Genomic DNA, 24,412 nt, shown 5'->3' on the forward strand with positions numbered 1-24,412 from the left:
AGTGGTTGCTTAGTAGTTGCCAGGATATTCTAAGTGGTTGCTATGTGGTTGCTGGGGTGTTTTGAGTGGTTGCTAGGTAGTTGCTTACTGGTTCAATTCAAAAGAGCCCACACTAATGTCTCTTTCTGGATTAAGTGTTTGCTGCGGTTTTCTGTGTGGTTGCTAGGTGGTTGCTAGGGTGTTCTGAGTGGTTGCTAAGGTGTTTTGAGTGGTTGCTACTTGATAGGTAGTTGCTTACTGGTCCAAGTCAAAATAGCTCACCCTAATGTCTCTTTCTGTATTAAGTGTTTGTTGCGGTTTTCTGAGTGGTTGCTAAGGTGTTGCTAGGGTGTTTTGAGTGTTTGCTAGGTAGTTGCTTACTGATCCAAGTCAAAAGAGCCCACCTAAAAGCCTCTTTCTGGATTGTGTTTGCTATGGTGTTCTGAGTGGTTGCTAAGTAGTTGCCAGGATATTCTAAGTGGTTGCTATGTGGTTGCTGGGGTGTTTTGAGTGGTTGCTAGGTAGTTGCTTACTGGTTCAATTCAAAAGAGCCCACACTAATGTCTCTTTCTGGATTAAGTGTTTGCTGCGGTTTTCTGAGTGGTTGCTAGGGTGTTCTGAGTGGTTGCTAGGGTGTTCTAAGTGGTTGCTAAGTGATTGCTAGGGTGTTTTGAGTGGTTGCTAGGTAGTTGCTTACTGGTTCAATTCAAAAGAGCCCACACTAATGTCTCTTTCTGGATTAAGTGTTTGCTGCGGTTTTCTGAGTGGTTGCTAGGGTGTTCTGAGTGGTTGCTAGGATGTTGCTAGGGTGTTCTGGGTGGCTGTAAACAAAATAATGCATTTTATAGTTGTTCTGAGTGGTTGCTAGGATGTTGCTGGGTGGTTGATAATGTATTGTGAGCATTTATAGCTTGTTGATACAAGTATTAATTTTCTAGCTTGTCAGAGTGGTTGCAAGGGTGTTGCTAGGATGTTCTGAGTGGTTGCTAGGGTGTTCTGAGTGGTTGCTAGGGTGTTCTAAGTGGTTGCTAAGTGATTGCTAGGGTGTTTTGAGTGGTTGCTAGGTAGTTGCTTACTGGTCTAAGTCAAAATAGCCCACCCTAATGTCTCTTTCTGGATTAAGTGTTTGCTGCGGTTTTCTGAGTGGTTGCTAGGGTGTTCTGAGTGGTTGCTAGGGTGTTCTAAGTGGTTGCTAAGTGATTGCTAGGGTGTTTTGAGTGGTTGCTAGGTAGTTGCTTACTGGTCTAAGTCAAAATAGCCCACCCTAATGTCTCTTTCTGGATTAAGTGTTTGCTGCGGTTTTCTGAGTGGTTGCTAGGGTGTTCTGAGTGGTTGCTAAGGGGTTTTGAGTGGTTGCTACTTGATAGGTAGTTGCTTACTGGTCCAAGTCAAAATAGCCCACCCTAATGTATCTTTCTGGATTAAGTGTTTGCTGCGGTTTTCTGTGTGGTTGCTAGGTGGTTGCTAGGGTGTTCTGAGTGGTTGCTAAGGTGTTTTGAGTGGTTGCTACTTGATAGGTAGTTGCTTACTGGTCCAAGTCAAAATAGCCCACCCTAATGTCTCTTTCTGGATTAAGTGTTTGCTGCGGTTTTCTGAGTGGTTGCTAGGGTGTTCTGAGTGGTTGCTAAGGTGTTTTGAGTGGTTGCTACTTGATAGGTAGTTGCTTACTGGTCCAAGTCAAAATAGCTCACCCTAATGTCTCTTTCTGTATTAAGTGTTTGTTGCGGTTTTCTGAGTGGTTGCTAAGGTGTTGCTAGGGTGTTTTGAGTGTTTGCTAGGTAGTTGCTTACTGATCCAAGTCAAAAGAGCCCACCTAAAAGCCTCTTTCTGGATTGTGTTTGCTATGGTGTTCTGAGTGGTTGCTAAGTAGTTGCCAGGATATTCTAAGTGGTTGCTATGTGGTTGCTGGGGTGTTTTGAGTGGTTGCTAGGTAGTTGCTTACTGGTTCAATTCAAAAGAGCCCACACTAATGTCTCTTTCTGGATTAAGTGGTTGCTATGGTGTTCTGAGTGGTTGCTAAGTAGTTGCTAGGATGTTCTAAGTGGTTGCTAGGTGGTCCAAGACAAAAGAGCCCATCTAAAAGTATTCTCTGTATTTAGTGTTTGCTAGGGTGTTCTAAGCAGTTGTTAAGTGGTTTCTATGGTGTTTTGAGTTCTCAATTTCAAATAAGCAGAAGCAACATTTTCTGTATTAATTTTGTTCTTACTGAATACAGTTGGTAGCACCTACTGTACAGCGAGGCACATTGTCTTTCTGGCATACTTAACAAACTATTACTAGTGTTGATAGTGTTTTGACACATGCACTGCTGACTCATTAACATAAATCAGCTCTGTGTGTTAATTCAAATCGAAAGATATTTATGTGTGAGTTACAGCTTGTGCTGCAGTGAAGATCTGCAGGATCGCAGCCAGCCATCTCAAAAGGAAGAGCGTCACCTAGTATGTGATGTGAAGATTAATGATGTTTCACAGATTGATTAATTATATGGTGTTTCTGTAATTACAGTAGATAGAGATGGTATTTTTTACAGTATCGAATAAAGTGAGCATGACGTTCTTGAAGTCTCCATTGATGCCCAGCAAGTCAAACTGCAGTTCTTATGGCATCATAGCACTTCACTACAAATAAGATGCCCTAAATTTGAGTTTTAATATTTGATCCTGTGTTTTTATCCCACTGAAATACTTTAAACTTTGATAGGCTTTGTAGTTCAAACAGATGATGGCTTTTATAAGCTCACACGTCATCGGCAGATCCTAAAATAGTGCCGCTAGTCTTCTGCAGTCTTACAATGTTTTGTGAGATGCTGCACAGAAGATTCTTCAGCCACAGCTGACAGGTATTGAAATATAATTTTTTTATTTCATTTTTAAAAACAAATGAACATTCATATTTTTTTGGTTAATTGCTCTTTTATATGATAATGAGTATAATGTTTACCCTGGAGGTCAAATGAAGCTTAGTTTTGTTGTGACAGGCATGATGGGTCATGGACTGAACATTTATTAAAGAAGAAAAAAAAAACATATATATATATATATAATTTTCATATATTTAAATATAAATATTAAATATATTTTTAGATATAGTTTCATGACATTTCTAACTGTTTACATGTACATAATGATTGCAGTTTGTTATAATAATACTTTATATTATTACAGAATAATTATATTTTATATAATGTGTTTCATATTTTTATATATTTATTTTATATTACAATATATTTTTTAAATAGTTTAATGACATTTCTAACTATTTGCGTGTGCTTAATCTGTTTGCAGTTTGTTATAATATTTAATATTATTTAGGAAAGTTATAATATTGATGTTTTTTATATTATTACATTTTTACACATTTATATGTAATATATTTTATATAACATATTTTTTAACTATATATTAAACTTCAGTATAATTTAATGGCATTTCAATCTGTTTGCAGTTTGTTATAATAATAATATTTATTATTGAAGTTATTGTATTTATGTTTTATTTATTTTATATTTAACATATTTTTATATATTTTATATAATTTTTTTTATATTTAATTATAGTTGAATTATATTTCTAACTATTTGCTTGCACATAATCTGTTTGCCGTTTGTTATAATAGTATTTAATATTATTAAAGAACGTTCTTATAAAGTCCCATCAAAAGTGTGATGTGTTAGTGGCTGTGCGGTGATTCCTGCGGTCTGGCGTGGGCCGGCAGCTGTATGTTAATGAGCTTTAGCACAGGCAGCGGGCAGCAGTGGGCAGGTGGAATCACACATGATCGACCCTGCTGAAGCTCCACAGCTGACTGTGAGAGCTGCCAGGCTGCGTGACTCACGCAGTGCATTAACTGCACGCTCGATTGGGCTCCACACCCGTTTAGTTGAGCTCAGCCGCTTCCAGGGGATGCAATGATTTTAAAATACATAAAACATTTAAGGATGAAGATATTCAGCAAGTTGGACTTCACTTTGGTGAGTTGCTGCATTATTGCAGTTAGTTATTCTCTTTACATTTTCCTTCTCTGCCTTTTAAGGATTTTTACCTATTAATCTTTTGAATATTTATAAAATATAAAGGCATGTACTTGTTTTTTATGGTAGTTTTGCAGTTAAGCATCACTAAAAATGTGTCTAAATTGCTCTTGTAGACTGGTGTTTTATATTAAAATTCTGTTCTATATGTTAGATTGTGTGTGAGTTATAGTATATAACATATATTATGTACTATTTTATTATATAATAACACTTCATGTTTGTGTAATATTATATGGTTGATTTTCTGTATGCAGAATATCTATATCTATAATATGCACAAAACTACAGAAAATTATATATTGATTTTTATTTGTACAAATTTTATAAAGCTGTTTACTATATAAAAAATTCAACTTTTTTTACAGTACGTTTATATCTATTTCTCTCTTTCGCTGCATGAAACTATAGAGAAAATTATATCATTTTTATTTTTACGAATTTTATATATCTTTTCTATATGATTTTTTATTTTATCTTTTTTTTTTTAACCTTAATCTTTCTACTTTAATAGATTTAAAGGTATGGGAGCATAACTGCATTACATGCATGTGTATTTAAGTGTGTGGGAACACAGAAAATCAGCAGAGCTAGTGAAAGGGAGGGTGTTTTCTGTAGCATTCAGAACTTGAGTGAAGCATTTAGTCTCTGGCTTTAAGGAGACACAACTGAATGAATGCGAATGTTTGAACAGTCACCCTGCTGTGGATTTGGGTAAAATGAGTGACTATAAATAAGCCTTATTGTCTCAACCAGTTTAAGCAGAAGAAAAGACTAGAGCTTTACATTTTCTGAAGCAAATGTACCACACCACAATGCTAAAGTGCTGTGGGGGTTTGCTAAGCGGTTACTGCTGTATTCTGGGTGGTGGTTGTTTGCTTTTATATCTTACGTGATTATATTAAACTGCAGTGTCTCGCGTATTTAATCAGGGAGCATCGAATGATGTTGCGCAATCTTGTTTAAGATGCAAGAGTGCAGTGTTTGTGTTCAAAGAGCTCTTTCATTCTCTGTCAGACCTGCTGCTGAAGTGTTGAAGCAGCTTTATCTTGAGGTCTTCAGAGGGTTCAAGAGAGGCCAGAACGCTTTGAAAGTTGCCACAGACAGATAGGAAGCTGAGGGCTGAAACTTTTTAGGGATGTTTGTTTGGGTTGTGAAATGATCTAGTAATGAAGACGTGTTGAATGACCCTGTTTATCTCTAATCAGTGTGGCGTCAGTGCAGTTTACAACACATGCTGACAAAAAATTGGTGTAGGCTTTACTTTACTTTCAACAGTTTTTGCTCAGAAATTGATACTAAATTTCACTATTAATTACAAAGAAACAGCAAGTTACAGATTGGATTAAATGGAATCCAACTCTGAAATAATATTTTCTTGTAAACATTCTCCAAAAATGTTTATGTACAACTTAACAAATGATTTTTTTAGAGTGCTGTTTTGATTGTATTGGGCTAAAGTTGCTCTTTAGGACATGTTTCTTTCAAGTATCAACTTTGTCTTTAATGTTTCTCCTAAAGGTCCTTAGGAATAGACACAGATGAGGCAATTGTTGACGCACAATAAGAGTAAAGAGCTGGAAAACGAATGTGGATAACAGCTACTCTACCAAAGTTTGGAAAAATTACGATTTATTTATGTTTTTCCAAGAGGTAACAGTAAAACTGTAATATTGCTGAATTTTCAGCATCATCACTCCAGTCTTCAGTGTCACACGATCCTTCAGAAATCATTCTAATATGCTGATTTGCTGCTCAGTTATTATCAGGTATTATTGGCGTTCAATTATTAGTAATGATTCTTATGATTTTCAGTGTTGAAAACAGTTTTTGCTGCATAATATTTTTGTGGAAACCAATTTTGTGCTGCATTTTTCAGGATTCTTTGATAAATAGAAAGATAAATGAGCAAAATCTATTTTAAATAAAAATTGTAATATATAAATGACTTTTTTCTTTCTTACTTACCCCAAACCTTACTGAATGGTAGAGTATCACAATTTCCACAAAAATATTAAGCAGCACAACTGTCTTCAACATTGATAATAATAAGAAATGTTTCTTGAGCAGCAAATCAGCATATTAGAATGATTTCTGAAGCATCATGTGACACTGAAGACTAAAGTAATGATGCTGAAAATTCAGCTTTCCATCACAGCAATAAATTACATTTGAAAATATGTTAAACAAGAAAACAGTTATTTTAAATTGTAATAATATTTCAAAATATTACTGTTTTACTGTATTTTTGATTAAATAATTGCAGCCTTCATGAGCATAAGAGACAAAAACATTACAAATCTTAATTATTCCCAACTTTTGGCCAGTGGTTTATGTCATTTAGTATTTGAAAGTTAATGAGATCATATTAAGATCTCTGACTTTTGATTGCATATTTAGGTATTTTGGTAAATCTGAGCACAGTTTGAGACAGTTGAGGTCTGTTGTGAAATTCTAGAGGAGACATTAGGGGGTGTTTTTATCAGAAGACCTTTCAATTTGCTCTTCGTTCGATCTCAGTTGTTTTTTCTACATTTAACTTTCAAATCCAATGCTGTACTTTTATTAAAGTCTTTCCCCTGGAATCGCGTCCTCCTGGTGCTTTCGATGTCTCACTGGGTTTATAATGTTATACCATTAAGCACATGTGATGGCTAAAGTGTTAGCCCAGCTGACAGCATATCATTCCTCCACTCAGAGATAATCAATATAAATGACCTGAACGGAGGAGGTTGTTGCCATAAGGACCTCCTATGATGATTCACCTCTCAGATACAGAGTTGAGAGCATTGAGTGTGCTGCGAAAACAGGCCATTATTGTGAGTGGTGAGTGTGAATATGTGCAGCTCATCGCTGGTAATCGCTTGGATATGCTCGCATGCTTACGCAACAGCTTGCGTCATCTTCAAAAAGCTCTGGTGGGACATCTGAGAGCGTTGGATGAGTCACTCCTAGTGTGTGTTGTAGATGCATAGAGAGAAAGTGTTGTGCATGAATTTGTGCATCTGCTCCTCTTACACCCTCCTGTTTAATAATGAAGCATTACCACAGGCAGAATGTAATGTATTTTGTTGCATTGGTGGTTTGAGCTTATTTCATGTATTTGACCTTCACTTGATGTTTATCTCTTGTTCTAATGCTCCACTATTGTTTTGTTATTCAGGACTTTGTGTATGACGACCCAAAGTTGGAGTTTAACGTGGATGCGCCCAACGGATTGGTGATGGAGGGCTATCTGTTCAAAAGGGCCAGTAACGCCTTCAAAACATGGAACAGGTAGGTTGAATCTGGTTAACTGCAAGGATCTAAGCAGATATTCAGGACTGAGTGGAACCAATTATATACACACGTATCATGTTTTTAATGTATTTTAATCAATTTAATTTGTCCATTGAAATTAATCTGTCTTTGTAAATCCCATATCGCTTGATCATGAGTCTGAATATTCCTAGTTTGCTTTTAATCAGGCATGCAACTAGGTCATGGTTGGGTTTTAGGGATGCAACAATATGCAAGCAAAAAAAAAATCATAATTATTTAGGGATGCACTGATATGTTGCATAAACATTCTGGCCTGATACTGATATTATTTTAGTGTTATAGATATTCAAATTCTATGTTATTCTGTCTAAATAAATTAAAATTAAAATATTAAAAACTAAAATTAGTCCATTTAAATTCTACAAGTGAATTTAGGCATCACAACATTAAAGTGTGGTATGAAAAAATGCATAATAATTTCGAGACTTGATTACAATCAAGAGTGTTATTAAATAATTTATTATTGTTTTTATTTATTTCAATTATTATTTATTAAACAATTGTGTTATTGAATTATTTAAAATTATATTTTTAAAGAATAATTTTTAATGAGTTACTGATAGTAAAAGTAATATAAAAGTAAAAACTAAGGAAGTGAGCATGAACTATTAAATATTCAATATCGATATCCATTAAATAAACTCTAATATCAGTGTTATTAAATTGTTTTTTATTATTGTTATTATGAATATTATTTATTTAAATTGTTATTTATTAAACAATTGTGTTATGAAATTATTTAAAATATATATATTTTTTAAGATTAACTTTTAAGTTCGATGACAGTAAAGGTAATAAAAGTAAAAATTGTGGAAATGACCATGCACTATTAAATACCCAATATCGATATCCAATTAAAAATATCAGTAGATAATCATTATAATATAAATGTATCATTATATAGTAAAATTATGTATTATTTAAATGTTTGAAACCCAGCATGCCAATGATTAGTTATTACATTTATAAAAATAAGTAATTAATAACTAATTCCTTGTCTCTTATATCCTTGTATTGCTTTGTTTTTTTCAGGCGGTGGTTTTCCATCCAAAACAGCCAGCTGGTTTATCAGAAGAAACTAAAGGTGAGTTCAAATCAGCATTTAGTAAGTGGACACATAAGTCACAGCAGTTTAGACAGCTTAAGTAATCTGTCTTTGATATTAACGAGCAGCTTCATTATACAGTACCTAGAGAGAATGTACTGAGTTTGTGGTCAACGACATGTATCAGCAGAATTCTTCAGCTCACAATCAATGATGGTGACTCTTCACCTCACAGGTCACTGCGCTGTTAGATACAGTAGTTGTAGTTTAGCCAGGCAGCATATCTCCAGAGCACTCAGTCTTTTTGAAGATAACAAACTCATTCCCCGACAAATCAATGCATGCACACAGTGCTGCCTGCTCTTCATCCATTTGGAGAATATCCATTTATTTCTGCCGAAGTGCTTGCTCAGGTAGTCTGTTTAAATCACTGTGACGCAGTGCTGTTTAATGCATTTCAGAGCGAAATAGGATTATTTAGAGCGCTTTTCTTCAAGTCAGCCAATTTACAGGCTCACTGAAGCGTCTTCATCTTCCACAGGATTCGCTGACGGTTGTTGTGGAGGACTTGAGACTCTGTTCTGTCAAACCTTGTGAAGACATCGAGAGGAGGTTCTGTTTTGAAGTCGTGTCGCCCACCAAGTGAGTCCTTAACCAGCTTCTGTGCAGTAAAGCTCAGACTTTAGATGATCATTTTGCTCTTAAAGACTTTTGGAGCTGCATAACTAGTAGTAATTGTGTTGTATGGATGTATATTGTAGGAGCTGTATGCTACAGGCAGAGTCAGAGAAACTCCGGCAGGCCTGGATCCAGGCGGTTCAAGCCAGCATCGCCTCAGCGTACAGAGAGAGTCCAGACAATTATTACATTGAGGTTTGTACAGTCAACATGCTAAATCACTATAACATAGGATGAGCATCGGTTTGATCAATGAAAAAAATTAATCAAATAAATAAAAAACAAATGAAACAGTAACAAAGTCACTCTATACTCAAATAAGCCTGTGTAATAAAGCTTCAAAAATGATGCATCCCTATTTTTCAACCTTTTGACGATATTCAAGTAGAACTGGCTTAAAAACAACATAAGCAAACATAATTTCACTGTTGTCAAGTAGATTAAAAATGCAAGTAAAATACAGTTTAAAAAAAACATTAAATATATAGTTTTATTATTTTCATTTTACTAATAAAATGTTGCAAAATGTTTTTCAAATGAACTGTTGATTGAGTATTTTGAACTAATTCCTTAAAAGAATAAATAATTATTAGACTACAATAAAATGTACTATTTTTAAACAATAATGGTACTATTAATTATTATTATAACAATAAGTAGTTTTCAAGTTTTGAAAAAATTACAAATAAAAAAAAAAATAATAATAATAATTAGAGGATTTTTTTGAAAACCTTTTTGATGAACACAACTGAATCAAGTAAATTAGTGTTTTGAACCTATTGTTTGTAAACCACAGTTCAAAAAAACTGATTCACATAAATGATTCAGACTTCCCAAGTCTGTTATAATTTGTGCTACTGACATTTAAAGCTGTTATATGTTATATTTTCCCCCAAATAACTCTGTGCTCTTTTGTGTCTGTCTCCAGCGTTTGGACCGGACCGCTTCGCCCTCCATCAGCAGTATAGACTCAGCAAACGAGCCCAGAGAGCGCAGTGGCAGGGGCGAGAGCATTCTGCAGCGTATCCTGTGTCTGCCGGGAAACCAGCAGTGCTGTGACTGTGGGCAGGCTGAGCCGCGCTGGGCCAGCATCAATCTGGGCATCCTGCTCTGCATCGAGTGCTCCGGCATTCACAGGTAAGGCATAGAAGAGATCATAATCATGATCCATTATACCTGATATCTGAGTTTAGTTTGTCCCGTGACCAGCCACTGTAAACACGTTGTGTCACTCCCCCTTGGCTCAGTCGGGTTTCCTAATTGGATTAGGTCAGATCTGATTCTCTCATTAGAGGCAAGCCAGCGACCATAGAGTTGTCAGGAGGTCAGCGACTGCGGTTAATTTCCTCCAGAAACACAGTGATAAATATCAAGGCATCAACATAATAATAATAATAATATTACTAGCAATATATGAATTTTTTTTTTTTTGCAAAAGATGGAAATGGCTGAATAATAATATTAATAGTAATAGTAATAATAAAAATAATTATTACCAATTTATGCAAAATTGTTTTACAATGGAAATGGTAGAATTATAATAATCTATTAACAATAATAATACTAATTAATATGTTGTTATTATTGTTGTTGTTGCTGTTCTTATTATAATATTATATTATAATAATAATTATTATTATTAGCAAATCATGCAAAATTGTTGTGCAATGGAAATGGTAGAATAATCATATTCTAATAATAATATTAAAATATATGTTGTTATTATAATAACAATAGCAGTAATATTAATTATTAGCAATTTATGCAACATTGTTTTGTAATGGCAATGATAGAATAATCTAATAATAATTCAATATTTCTTGTTATTATGATTAATATACAATTGTTGAATAATATTAGTAATAGTAATAATAATAATAATTAGCGATTTATGCAAAAAAATTTGCAATGAAAATTGTTTATTATTATTAATTATTATTATTATTTATCCGTTCCCACTGCAAAACTATTTTACATAAATTATGATGTTGTGTATACACTTTGTGTATAAATTCAAAAATGAAAAGTATAGGTAATAGTAGATTGTAATTACAATTTGACAGTTTTTGTGGTTTCTTGCAGCAAAAACAGTAGTAAACATGACCATTTCCCACCCTTTCTCGAACTTTGCTTGATTTTAAAAGAGCAAGTAAAATCATATGTTCCATAATATGACCCCTTTAAGGAGTTCATGAGATATGTTAAGAGTTTGACCTACTGAATATCAGATTCTGTTTCAAAACATGAGACATGCTGGCTGTTTATGCAGTCCGCCGTGTCTCGACTATCTTATGAATATCCATGCTCTTTCTGATGCCACACCTCTCACTCTGAGCTCACATGAGACTGTTGCTCCAGACAGTGTGGCACACCATCACACAGTCTTTGCCCGTTCTGACTTGGTTGCCTGGAAACGTGCTGATCTAGTAGGCAGAATGCACATTTATGGCTGCCGCTGTTCCTCTCAGGGAAGCATGTTGTCTAGTGATGTCAGCCGTCCCAGTGCTGCTTTCCTCAGCTTGAGTGGGAAACAGCTTGCTTGAATTGTTAGTGAATGGTGGGAGTTTGAAGCCCTTGGAGAACTTTAGCAGCTCAGACCAGAAACCTTTCTCAAGTTTACAATCAGAGATTGGCTGATACTGCTTTTTTATTTGTGTATTTGAGTCCAGTAACAGATACTGTATGCAAAATGTTTTTTTTAATTATTGTTTTATTTCAGTTTTTTTAATGCAATAATAAATAGAAAATCATTAGACTACAAGAAAGAATAGTAACCATCATCATATTGATGGAAGTTATGCAAAATTAATAAGAATTATAAAAACAACATCAATCATTATCATTATGTAATTTTATTTTTGCAAAGTTATTAACTTTGTACATTTTAAGGTTATTAACCTTAACTGTCACCCCCCATTTTTTTAAATAGGCATGAAAGTGCACTATCCAAACTTACATTTTTGTAAGTTATGAACACTTTGGAATACAGACCTAAGGTTGGTCTCTTTGTAAAGAAGAAAATCAGCAGATTATTGCAAAAGTGGATTTTTTTCAAAAAATTTAAGTATCAAAAAGTGATATACAGTGGTGTGAAAAAGTGTTGGCCCCCTTCCTGATTTCTTATTTTTTTTGCATGTTTGTCACACTTTAATGTTTCAGATCATCAAACAAATTTAAATATTAGTAAAAGATAACACAAGTGAACACAACATGCAGTTTTTAAATTAAGGTTTTTATTATTAAGGGAAAACAAAATCCAAAACTACATGGCCCTGTGTGAAAAAGTGTTTGCCCCCTAAACGAAATCAGGAAGGGGGCCAACACTTTTTCACACCACTGTAAGTTTAAATTTACTGTAAATAAAATTCACTATATTAGTTTTATATTATTTTATTTCTAATAAATATTTTACATAACAGGTTTTACTCTAAAATTGGTATAAAATTAAAGCCTTATGTCTAAATAAGTTATGTTCCAAATTTGAAGTTGATATGAAAAAAATTGAGGTTCCTGTGAGATTGTATATAGGGCATTATACCACAAACAGCCACCGGGTGCCATCCAAACTCCATTTAACTTTTTTTTATGCATTTGTCTGTCACAAATGTCTAGATTTCTCTGTCAATATTACTTCTATCTCATCAATATTACTTCTATCTCAAAATAACCACCAAATATGGAATTCTGAGACTCAGACCTTTCCAATAATATGTTTTTTGTCAAGATTATAAAAAGGTTTGATTCTAAAAGAGTGTAATGCATTTTGTAATATGACACTTGACACTGCACACTAAGGAGGAGGAGACTGCCAAAAGATTTTAAAGTACCATTTCCATGGTAACGCAGTGTCCGATTTCAAAATGGTTTTTACAGGATGAATCTTGGCTTTCAAATTATATATAATTTATGATGATTACTGGGACGGTGACAGTTAAGGGGTTAATAATATTAATAACAATGGATAATAATAGCAAATGTGGTTTCATCTTTTTTTAGGTTGTGTGTACAATAATTTTGCATTATGTCAGCATTGCATATATAATTTGTGGAGAAAACAATCTCTTTGACAAGCATTCAAGATGGCAGATAGAGATGAGAGAAATATACTTGAAATTTGTATTTTTGTTATTAATAATGAAACGTATAGATAACAGTTTTTTCTAATTAACATTTGACTGGAGTTGTGGCATTTGTGTTGTAAAACAAACCAACAAAATAAATTTTTTTGGACCAATGTTTTTCCATGTTTTCACAGGAGTTTGGGAGTTCATTGTTCAAAGGTCCGTTCTCTCACCCTGGACTCATGGGAACCAGAGTTACTGAAGGTCTGCTCAAATATCCAGATTTTGTTTTCCTTCTAATTTCTCTTGGATGACCTTTAACTGTGACATGAGCAAACACGCTCTGACAATAACTGCTGTCTGTTCTGTTATAATGCAGCTGATGTGTGAACTAGGAAACAGTATCATCAACCACATCTATGAAGGCAGCTGTGAAGAGCAGGGCCTGAAGAAACCGGGACCCAACAGCTCCAGGTGAGTGATGAGGGACACAAATACAAGTGGCTCTTTTTCTGTGCATCTGAATGTTGAGTGTTTAATTGCTGCCTTGATTTTAAGGCAAGAAAAGGAGGCCTGGATCAAAGCGAAGTATGTGGAGAAGAAGTTCCTGAAGAAGATGATGGCGAGTGAAGTTCTGGTCAACGGCGTGAGAAAATCGGAGCGCCGATGGAACTCCAGGAAATGCAGGAGACATAACAGCGCCACCACCGTCCCCAAAACACACCGCAAATACAGACAGGAGCCAGGCAGTGCATCTCCTGCAACCCTTTCCTCAGGTAATCAATAAAAATTATGTTTGTTTTACTATGCAAGAAAGTACAATGATCGTACCATGTTTTTTGGACTTTACCATGCTGATAATACCATGGTATTATGGGAACTGCCATAGTAGATGTGTTAAATGGTAAGTTTTTTTAAAAAGTGACATTTTCCTATTTTTTCCCCCAACTTTCAGCAACTGCTGCTCTGGAGAGAAAGTTCAGACGGGAATCCCTCTTTTGCCCGGATGAGCTGGACACCCTCTTTTCATATTTTGACACTGGTTCAGGACCTCACAGTAAGTATTATATTCTGGCCAAAAAAATGTTTGGTCCCATATTTGGTTTAATTGCTTGTTTCATGCATTGTTTTGCTTTGGGTTTTTTTTATACTTTTGTTGTTGTGTGTGTGCATGTGTGTGTGTGTGTTTTATTTTGTTTTAATTAGCTTTGTTTTTGTATGCTTTTGTTGTTTTGTTTTGTTTTGCTTTGATTTGTTTTTGTTAACATTTGTTTATTTGTGTTTCGCTTTGCTTTGTTTTTGTTTACTTTTGTGGTTTTGCATTGTGTTAATTAGCTTTGATTTGTGTTGTTATTGTATACTTTTGTTCTGTTCTGTTCTGTTTATTTTTGCTTTGCTTTGCTTTTGTTTACTTTTGTTTGTGTTTTGCTTTGATTTGTTTTTGTTTACTTTTGTTGATTTGTGTTTTGTTTTCTTGTTTTGTTTTGCATTGTTTTTGTTTACTTTTGTTTTGTTTTTTTGTTTTGGTTTTTTTTTGTGCCTTGCATTTTGGTTTGTTTTTGTTTATCTTTGTTATGCATTTTGTTTTGGTTTAGTTTTTTTTTGTTTTGCCTTTTTCTATTTGTTTAATTTTGTGGGTTTGCCTTATTTTAATTTGCTTTGTTTTTGTTTACATTTCTTGTTTTTTTGTTCACTTTTGTCGTTTTGTTTACTTTAGTTTTTTTGTGTTATTTTGTTTGGATTTGCTTTGTTTTTTATTTACTTTTGCTGGTCTGTGTTTTGTTTTGATTTGTTGTTGTTTACTTGTTTTGCTTTGCCTTTTGCTTTGTTTTTGTGCTTTCCTTTTCCATTTTTTACTTTGTTGCTTTGTTTTTTTTTTGTGCAATTTCATATAGTTGTGTAACTGTGACACATAGTTTCATCATGTTGTCATGTTTGCCGTCAATGCACATTGGGTGTTATTGATGCTCTAGAGTGTAATGTGCCCGCGGTGGGCTTGTGTTGGTCCTGCAGGTCTGAGCAGTGACAGTGGGTTAGGTGGCAGTACTGACGGCAGCACTGACGTCTTGGTGTTTGAGTCTGTGGTGGACAGTGTCACAGAGGAGGGTGAGTGAACTGAACCACTGTGTGACTTGATGGTGTTAACCAAGTGTTCATTTTCCATACTGACTGTTGAAGCAGATGGATCATGTGTTACATGTGTTTTTGTAATGTTCAGAGTGTGAGGTGTCTGAAGACTCCAGTAATGAGGCTGAATTGGAGCCAGAGGCATCAGATCCAGAAGATTTGAGAGAACTGGATCCCGGAGCATTACTCTATAAGGCCTGTCGGGCACGAAATTTGCCCATCATGGCTGAAGCTCTGGCACATGGAGCTGACGTCAACTCAGTGAATGAAGAGGATGAGGGGAAAAGCCCCCTTATTCAGGCTGTGATTGGAGTGAGTCATTACAAAAACATTCAGATGCATTGCACATGCACATATTAGCAGTAACCTAGATAAGAATTGATTTTAAACTTCCAGCTCACTTTAATGGAATGTTAAATAACCATATGCCGTTTTGAGGTTGTAAAGCCCTAATCCTCTGGTTTTCAACATCCAGGGTTCCTTGATAGCCTGCGAGTTTCTGCTCCAAAATGGTGCAGATGTCAGCCAAAGAGATCACAGGGGAAGAGGCCCGCTGCATCACGCCACATATTTAGGTCATACTGGGTGAGTGCATGCTCACACACTCTTTACAGATTTACAGATGCCTTTTGCTGTCTTTTGGTGCATTGGAATGTCAAGCAGATTGTATATGAGATGAACAGACATGAATGTCACCACAAAGTCATAATTATGAGCGGGAAAGTGTTTCTGAGTTATGGGTGTGCCAGTGAGAAATATAGATTTAAAATAATATATATATTTTTAAAAATATAGTTGAATTTTATGCAGAAATAGTACTTCATCTTGCTCCAACCAAAGTTATTTGAATGCACCTGATGTTGTAATTACAACCTCCCAACCCATAAAATACAAACTTCCCAGGAGGACTTGTCATACTTGTAGTACTGAATATTTACTATATTGGTATTGGTAATACTATATGGTATTTACAAGGTACCACAGTTTGAAAGAATACCATGGAAGACATTTGAAAGAATTCCATGGTTTTACATTGGTACAAGTCCAACGAACATGTTATGATGATGCATATCCAATAAAAAAAACGGTAATATCATGATAAGATTTCCAAAAAACATGGTAGCACAATATTATTTCTGGTATAAGTTCTCGGATGCTGTAGCATTTTAGCAGGTCTCTTACTGCGTATGCAGCTTCGCATCAAGCTAATTATTAAATATTCAATGCTTGAATATTCAGATTAAATGGAAGCTTTTCTACAACTGCATTTTCTTTATCTTGTGTTTCCAGTCAAGTGTGTTTGTTCCTGAAACGAGGAGCGACCCAGAATGATGGTGATGAGGATGGCCAGGACCCACTGAGCATAGCGGTTCAAGCCGCTAACGCTGACATAGTTACTCTGTAAGTTAAAAAACTTCCAATGCATGTGTATTTGCTCATGCAAGTTTTACCCAGACAGTATTTACACTACCGTTCAAAGGTATGGAGTCAGAAAGCTTCTATTTTATCAAAGAAATTAGTCCTTTTTTCAGCAAGGATGCATTATAGTCAAAAGTTAAAGTTTTTTTATTTGGTTAGACATTTATAATGTTACAAAAGAGTTCTATATCAAATAAATGCTCTTATTTTGAACTTTATAATCATCAAAGAATCCTGAAAAAGCATAACATTTCCACCAAATATATTAAGCAGCACAACAGCAAATCAGCATATTAGAATGATTTCTGAAGGATCATGTGAGACTGAAGACTCTAGTAATGATGCTGAATATTCAGCTTTGCATCACAGGAATAAATTACATACTAAAGTATATTCAAATAGAAAGCTGTTATTTTAAGTTGTAATAATATTTCACAATATTACTGTTTTTACTGTATTTTTGCTCAAATAAATGTAGCCTTAATGAGCATGAGAGACTTCTTTAAAAAACTTTACCAATCTTACTGACCCCATACTTTTGAATGGTAGTGTATATAAACAATTGTACAAAGTTTGATTCCAAACCAAACCTCTCTTTGTTTCTTTTCTCTATTTCTTTCTCGACAGGTTACGTCTAGCACGTATGAACGAGGAGATGCGCGAGTCGGAGGGTCCGCTCAGTCAGCCAGGTCAATATTCTAGCAGCAGTCCCACAGAGCAGCAGTATAAGAGATGCATACAAGAGTTTATCTGTCTCAACATAGCCGAGTGCTAGAGAGCCCAGCGTAGAGCTTTTTTCCCATCATTCCCACCAAGACCTGCCGTGTGTTTATCTGTAAAGACGGGCCAGTCTTTCTGGGAATTCCAGCTAAACCAGCTTCAGGTGGTTTTAAATGGTTGCTGTCTAGTCAGAATTGGACCAAGCTGATTTAGTTGATTGATCAGGTGAACTTGCAGCCCATGGGGCTGAGTTTAACCTAGTGGACCATCTTTCTCAAACTGGTTAGGGCTGGTTAACCATGTCCCAGATCTGGTTACCTAGCTTGACCACTTCACATGCTGCAGATTAGTCACATGATTGACTGGCCACCATAGTTTGGCCTAGCAAGCAGTGATGCTACTCATTTCAAGACAGTTTTTGTATCATTCTTTATAAAATGAAAGTGACCTGTGATTGAGGTAATTGTGGTGGTATTGGTCAAATACCGATTACACAGACTATCACACTCGCTGATCTTACAGAGCCCTTACTAGTGTATCTAAGTCGTTTAATGAACTAACCTTCAGCATTAGCTTCTATACACACACCTGGCTGTACTTTCACTCTTCACTTACTGTACACTTCAAACTGTTTTATACAGTATGTTAGGCAGTTGTCCATCTATTCTAACAGTGTTCTTCTAGTGGCATGTTTGTACACATGGTTTAAACAGGGATGGGGCGCTTAAAACTGTGTTTTGTGCTTGCAAACGCATGAGGGAGAGTGGGATCAAAAACATTATATGTCATAAATGTATAAAATGTCTAATCTACTAACTGAAAATTTTTGTTGACTGAAAGGCCACTGTTTTGCACTTTTTCTTAGCTCCACTGTTGTTTCTGTTCGCTTTTTTTGGATGATGTTGTATAAAATGCCTCAAACGGGATTTTTATGCTTTTTTTGAGTACCGCCCAGAGCAATAGTGCAATGATACGACATGATTTTATTTTTTTTGTACTGTGGTAACCGATTGTATTTTTGTAACTTAATATACTTTATTCATTTTACCGTTCACAACCAAACTCCAGTTCAGACACCAAAAACCGAAAGGCCAATTTAATTACTAGGTGATAAATTCAACAATTACCATTCAAAAAGTTTGGGGTCAGTAAGATTTTGTAATGCTAAGTCGCTTATGCTCATCAAGGCTGCATTTATTTGATGAAAAATACAGTAAAAATAATGTGAAGTGTTATTACATTTTAATATAACTGTTTTGTATTTTAATGTATTTTCAAATGTAATTTTTTGCTGTGATGCAAAGCTGAATTTTCAGCATCATTACTCCAGTCTTCAGTGTCACATAATCCTTCAGAAATCATTCTAATATGCTGATTTGGGAATTTTTTTATTATTATCAATATGGGAAACCGTTTATATTTTTGTGGAAACCATGATACATTTTTTCAGGGTTTTTTGATAAATAGAAAGTGCAAAGCATTAACAGCATTTTTTTGAAATAGAAATCTTTTATAACATAATAAATATCTTTTACTGTCACTTTTGATCAGTTTAATGCATCCTTGCTGAATAAAAGTTTTTTTTTTTTTAAACAATCATACCGACCCAAAACCTAAATGGTAGTGTATATGTTAATTATGGTAGTGTATATGTTAATGTATAATGCGGTAGTTTTATTTTTATTTGTTCATTTCTGTTATCTCTTTAGTGCATTGATTGCCGTTGCTCTGGTCTGTTTGGTTTCCTGCTGCTTTTTGTCCTTCATGAATCTGCGCGTGTAAATGAACTCTCATAATACAGTCTCAACGTCTCACCAAAACTTATGGATAAAAGATGAACTCCCATGATATACGTCTTAACTATTGGATGACACCGTAAGAAAGTTAACATGTGATGTCATATAAACACTACATATTCCTGGGAGTCATAAATACTCAAGATCCCAACCAAAGAGCACAGACAAAAACAGCACTTGTTGAGAGAAAATTCATTTATACATGTGTTGTCTGTAGTTTGTGAACAGGCTAGAGTACTGTAAAGTTTTCCCTGACACGTTTGGGGTGAAAGGTCATTGGTTGGTGTGTTTTGTCTCTCTCTCTCTGGCCAATGAAATTGTAGCACTTTCTGTTTAACATGAACGTTTTGTTTTGTGAATATCAAATGAGTATTACTCCCGAAGTGACAAACAAATGACATTTTATGAAGAATGCAGCCAAAGGGGCACCGATATTTAAAAAAAAATACCGTATAACAAGATATGTTCTTGATTGTGGCTGTAGCTCATAACCTCTTTTATTACTTGCTTTCATATTTCTGCTTTTCTTTTCATGTCGGCGTCATTATAAAATATGTCTGAATATTGTATAACTGAGCATTCTTCTGTAAATTAGAACCTCTGCAACTTCTGTTTTTCTTTTTGCTCTTGCCCTTTTATCTGTTCTCTCCTCCTAAACAGAAAAGAATCATGGCAATAAATGAAACATGACTGAAGTACTAACTGCTTGTGCTTGCCTTCTCTTCTCCTGCCTCTTTCTTCTCTGTAGTGCTTTGCTGAGTTACTGTGCAATATTACATAACCATCTGCATTAACTCACAAACTTACTGATTTTGCTGCTGTAAGTGTTTTTCTTGTGAGGTCTTGTTTAAAGTTTTTTTTTAACCCTCAGATTCTGTTCTTCTGTTTGGGATCCTAGAGACCTTACACTCTACTTTTAAAATACTAGTATTCATTTTGAAATTAAATCATTTTTATTCAAATGTCCTCTGACTGAATCAAACCCCAGAACATGAGGGTTAAAGTTATATATTATTTATTAACTATATAATACAAACATACACTACCATTCAAAAGTTTGAGGGTTGGTACATTTTTTTTTATATATATATATACTTTTAAAAGTTCCTTATGCTCACACAAAGGCAACATTTACTTGATTAAAAATGTAGAAAAATCAGTAATGTGAAATATTATTACAATTTAAAATAGCTGTTTTCTATTTTAATATATTGTGAAATGTAATTTATTCCTGTGATGCAAAGCTGAATTTTCAGCATCATTACTCCAGTCTTCAGTGTCACATGATCCTTCAGAAATCATTCTAATATGCTGATTTGCTGCTCAAGAAACATTATTATTATTATCAATGTTGAAAACAGTTGTGCTGCCCAATATTTTGTGAAAAACGTCACTTTTGTTCAATTTAATGCTTCTTTGCTGAATAAAAGTATTAATTTCTTTAAAAAAAACTTACTGTCCCCAATATTTTGAACGTCTATTATTATTATTATTAAATAATTGACAAAAAAGCAACTTGTTTATGGTTGTCCTATAGACTTTCATTGTAAATTTATAAAATTCAATAGAACTTCTATTTAAACAGGAATGGGACAGAACTCGACTTTTATTTAGAATCTCTCTTTCAATGGTTGTTGGGCAGACACTAGTCAGTACGCATGAGTACCCATCCTGGGAAGACAGGGACAGTCTCCTCATTGTAACTCAAGCATGAGAAATTCACACAGTTTAGCAAAGTGTTCAAACCCACTCTTTGTCCCCTTCAAAGTTTCAGTTGTTGCCATGGTTACCCAGACAGTACAAAGACCCTATACGGCACAAGAAGGCTCATTTTGATGGGGCTGCATAGTGCTGTTTCTGTCCCTTTAATTCGAACTCTAAATCTCTGAAGTGCATTAAAACCCTCTGAAAACACTGTTATTGTAATAGACTTGATCTCTATACTTTGCCATTCAGAGACCTGCTTTTGCATTAGTAAAGCTTCCAACATAAGATATTTACCATCTTTTTACATCAATTTTATACAAAAGCATCCATTCACATTACAGCTGCATTTCAGGAGTTATATGTACAGTCACATTAACTGTGTTTGATCCCATTTTAGGTGATGCCACGTACCTGGACATTTTCCGAGAGTTTTCCCATATGGCATCCCACAATCCTGAGAAGCTGAAACGGAGGAGTGTTCACTTCCGTCACTCCTTCAGGTAGTTAGATGATATCTATTAGGCATCTGTAAAATAAATGTTATATATATATTTTTTTTAATCTAGAGTGTGACAGATCAACTTTTAAACTTTGGTCACCAATCAAGCTGGAGCAGAAGACACTTTGGCTGATATCATAAGTGGACTTTAAACGATAATTATGGACGTGTTGAATGTTTGCATTGATTTGAATGCTATTTTTGTATCTTTATGGGGTCAGCTGGACTTATCCCCACTGTTTGGTGTTTATTTTCTTCATTTGCATTCTTCTTCTTTTAGCCATTGACAGTAACAGGCACTTAATTAAGCACTAAATGTCAAAATATCTGCCATTTATGGTTTAACTGTTAAAACATATAATCAAAAAAAACATGCACGCTCATGATCACAAAAATTATCTCAATACTATTATTACAAGCATCACTATTATTATGCTCTATAATTAAATATATCCGGCGCTGATTATTCTTTCTGTTTTTAAAGCAGTTGAAATAGGGAAGTTGTTTTTGGAGAATCTGCAGTGATTTTGTCTGTTGCTGTAGTGATGAATGTACTGTTTTGTATCGACTATACTGGTGTAGTCTTTATATTTTATCTGTACAGCCACTATAAATCATTGCAAATTCAAATACAGATATTGTATGTTGTCTTTTTAGATGCAAATTGATAATATATCATAAAATTATGGTATTTTGTTAAAAATGCAAAAACATTGAGTGGACCTTTTGTTGTGGGAAATAAATATATCTAAAACAATCTGCTGGTTTTGAGATTTTAAAAATTGTCAATTAAAATGACAATTTTGCTGCATAATAATATATATTTTTTTTGGTTACAGTATATTTTCCATAAAAATGTCTCAAAAAAAGATTTTGCCCGCACAATTTCATGTATTTTGGCTGAAGACAAAGTAAGTTTGGCCATTAAGATGGACAAGTAATTTGTCGGACATTAAGGACTGAGAGTTACCTTACATTCAGGTGTCCACGTGAAGTTAAGTTTGACATTTCAACCATTCCGGACCAATGAATCAGTCTTATGAACCGGCTCTTTGTAATGAATCAAAAACATACAGTGAGATCACAGTTGTCCGATTCCCAAACGAATGCCTCGTTTGTGAACTGGTTCTTTATCTTTTATGTTTTTTTATCTTTAGTGAATAACAAAAAAACTACAGTTCGACGAGTAAACCGATTCCCGAACGAATGAATCGTGTGAGTCGGTTCTTAAAGTGAATCAAGGACATATAGGGTTGTCCATTCTCCGAAGTTCGAACCAATTACTTTTATGAGCCGGTTCTTTACAGTGAATCATAAACACACAGACCGAACAGTAAAGTCTGATTCCTGAACGAATGATTCTAATTAATCGGTTCTTTATTATGAATCATAAACATCTATGGCGACGAGTACAGTCTGATTCCCGAACAAATAACTCCAATGAGTCGGTTCTTAATAGTGACTCATTAACACACAGGTCGAGCACTGTAGTCTGATTCCCGAGAGAATGACTCTGATGACTCGGTTCTTTAGAGTGAAATCACTGTGGTTACTGACTGCTACACATTACGTATAAATAATGTTTTATATTAATTCATTCATTCATTAATTTTTTATGTGTTAAATGTTGATGAAAGTATTATTCGGCGACACAATGCTGCACAAATGCTTTTCTTATTTCAAACATTTCTTAATTTAAAAATCTCATTCCTAATCCTAAATCCACATACATTTTTTGCATGCGAGTGCAACTCGGTCTAATCATGTCAGGCATTTATTTTGAAAGGCAGCCGAGCGCTTTTCAGAACTTTTATTTTCCCTTTTACCTCATCACTTCCTGGTGTTGCGGCAGCCATATTGGAATGGGGGATAGATGACACCTTAGCCGAAGAGCTACATTTTTGTTATTTTTGAAAGTTTATCAAGGACGTATTCACTCTGAAATAAAAGGGATATCAATATATCACCCCAATTTGACCGTGGTCGATCCCGTGGAGGGCGTTGAAAGAGGTGAGACTGAACCGTTAAAATCCCCTTTCGGTGTGTAACGTTAAGGCTGTGTTTTAAAACCTAGTAAACTATCTACCTAGACAGAATTTGTTGACATCATAATGTAAATCTGAACGTTTAGAATGATTATGTCTTGATAGGCAGCTCACTAGGTTTTGAAACACACTCCGTTTACTCGTATCGTTTTTGTTTAGTCATATTTACACCCGTTTGTCAGTGTTATTGTCTTATTTTGGCTACAGTTGCTGGCTATTAAGGTATTAACCGCACAGTAAACATGTGCCACCATGTTGTTTTAAATAGCAGTTGTTTAAATTGTTGACAGTCATAACAATATGGTTGCAATTAATGTTAACAAACATGATCTGAGTAGTGTTGATGTATCTCAGGCTTTACATATAGTTACTTGTAAATCTTCTGTTTTTCATATTTGTCTCATTTATGAACACTAGGAAGTGTTCGGATTGTATTGTGTAACTGAGAGTGCCATGTGATTTCCCAGATGAGCAACAATTTAAACAAGAGGGCCCCAACCACAGCAACACAGCGGTTAAAACAGGATTACCTGCGCATTAAGAAAGATCCAGTCCCGTACATTTGTGCTGAACCTCTGCCCTCCAACATTTTGGAATGGTATATTTAATTTCCTTCAAAACTTTTATTATATTATATTATATTATATTATATGTTATATACATAGACACACACACAAACACACACTACCAGTCAAAACGTTTGGAATAATTAACACTTTTTAATGTTTTTGAAAGAAGTCTCTTATGCTTACCAAGGCTGCATTTATTTAATAGAAAAATACAGTAAAAATATAATTTAAAAAAATATATTTTTACAATTTAAAATAAGTGTTTTCAGTTTTAATTTATTTTTAAATCTGATTAATTTTCAATGTTTTATATATATATATATATATATATATATAATATTTTTGTGGAAACTGTGATACACTACCATTCAAAAGTTTTTTTGGTTTTTTTTTTTTTTTTAAGTGAAGTGACG

The 24,412-nt window shown here is 34.6% G+C and overlaps 2 protein-coding genes across 3 annotated transcripts in view; both read left to right on the plus strand.

Moving 5' to 3' along the window:
- LOC107697914 (arf-GAP with coiled-coil, ANK repeat and PH domain-containing protein 3-like) overlaps positions 1-22,112 on the plus strand; it is a 71,789-nt gene extending 49,677 nt beyond the window's left edge. Inside the window, exons 11-26 of one of the 2 annotated variants that reach the window (XM_016498778.1) lie at positions 7,176-7,288; positions 8,366-8,417; positions 8,920-9,020; positions 9,140-9,251; positions 9,985-10,193; positions 13,312-13,381; positions 13,497-13,591; positions 13,676-13,893; positions 14,073-14,174; positions 15,122-15,223; positions 15,336-15,556; positions 15,720-15,829; positions 16,535-16,645; positions 17,291-17,352; positions 21,284-21,386; positions 21,453-22,112. In XM_016498778.1, the coding sequence (XP_016354264.1) occupies positions 7,176-7,288; positions 8,366-8,417; positions 8,920-9,020; positions 9,140-9,251; positions 9,985-10,193; positions 13,312-13,381; positions 13,497-13,591; positions 13,676-13,893; positions 14,073-14,174; positions 15,122-15,223; positions 15,336-15,556; positions 15,720-15,829; positions 16,535-16,645; positions 17,291-17,352; positions 21,284-21,386; positions 21,453-21,459 (1,788 nt within the window). In that variant the 3' untranslated portion in view covers positions 21,460-22,112. The remainder of the gene's footprint in view (positions 1-7,175; positions 7,289-8,365; positions 8,418-8,919; positions 9,021-9,139; positions 9,252-9,984; positions 10,194-13,311; positions 13,382-13,496; positions 13,592-13,675; positions 13,894-14,072; positions 14,175-15,121; positions 15,224-15,335; positions 15,557-15,719; positions 15,830-16,534; positions 16,646-17,290; positions 17,353-21,283; positions 21,387-21,452) is intronic. The other variant, XM_016498779.1, reaches the window with a different exon arrangement.
- Positions 22,113-23,195: 1,083 nt separating this feature from the next.
- The window catches only part of LOC107697915 (ubiquitin-conjugating enzyme E2 J2), a 6,449-nt gene continuing 5,232 nt past the window's right edge, over positions 23,196-24,412 (plus strand). Inside the window, exons 1-2 of the mRNA XM_016498780.1 lie at positions 23,196-23,395; positions 23,898-24,028. Of these exons, the coding sequence (XP_016354266.1) occupies positions 23,898-24,028 (131 nt within the window). The 5' untranslated portion in view covers positions 23,196-23,395. The remainder of the gene's footprint in view (positions 23,396-23,897; positions 24,029-24,412) is intronic.

This window comes from Sinocyclocheilus anshuiensis, unplaced genomic scaffold, assembly GCF_001515605.1.
Source record: "Sinocyclocheilus anshuiensis isolate Anshui unplaced genomic scaffold, SAMN03320099.WGS_v1.1 scaffold78, whole genome shotgun sequence".
Classification (NCBI taxonomy): domain Eukaryota; kingdom Metazoa; phylum Chordata; class Actinopteri; order Cypriniformes; family Cyprinidae; genus Sinocyclocheilus; species Sinocyclocheilus anshuiensis.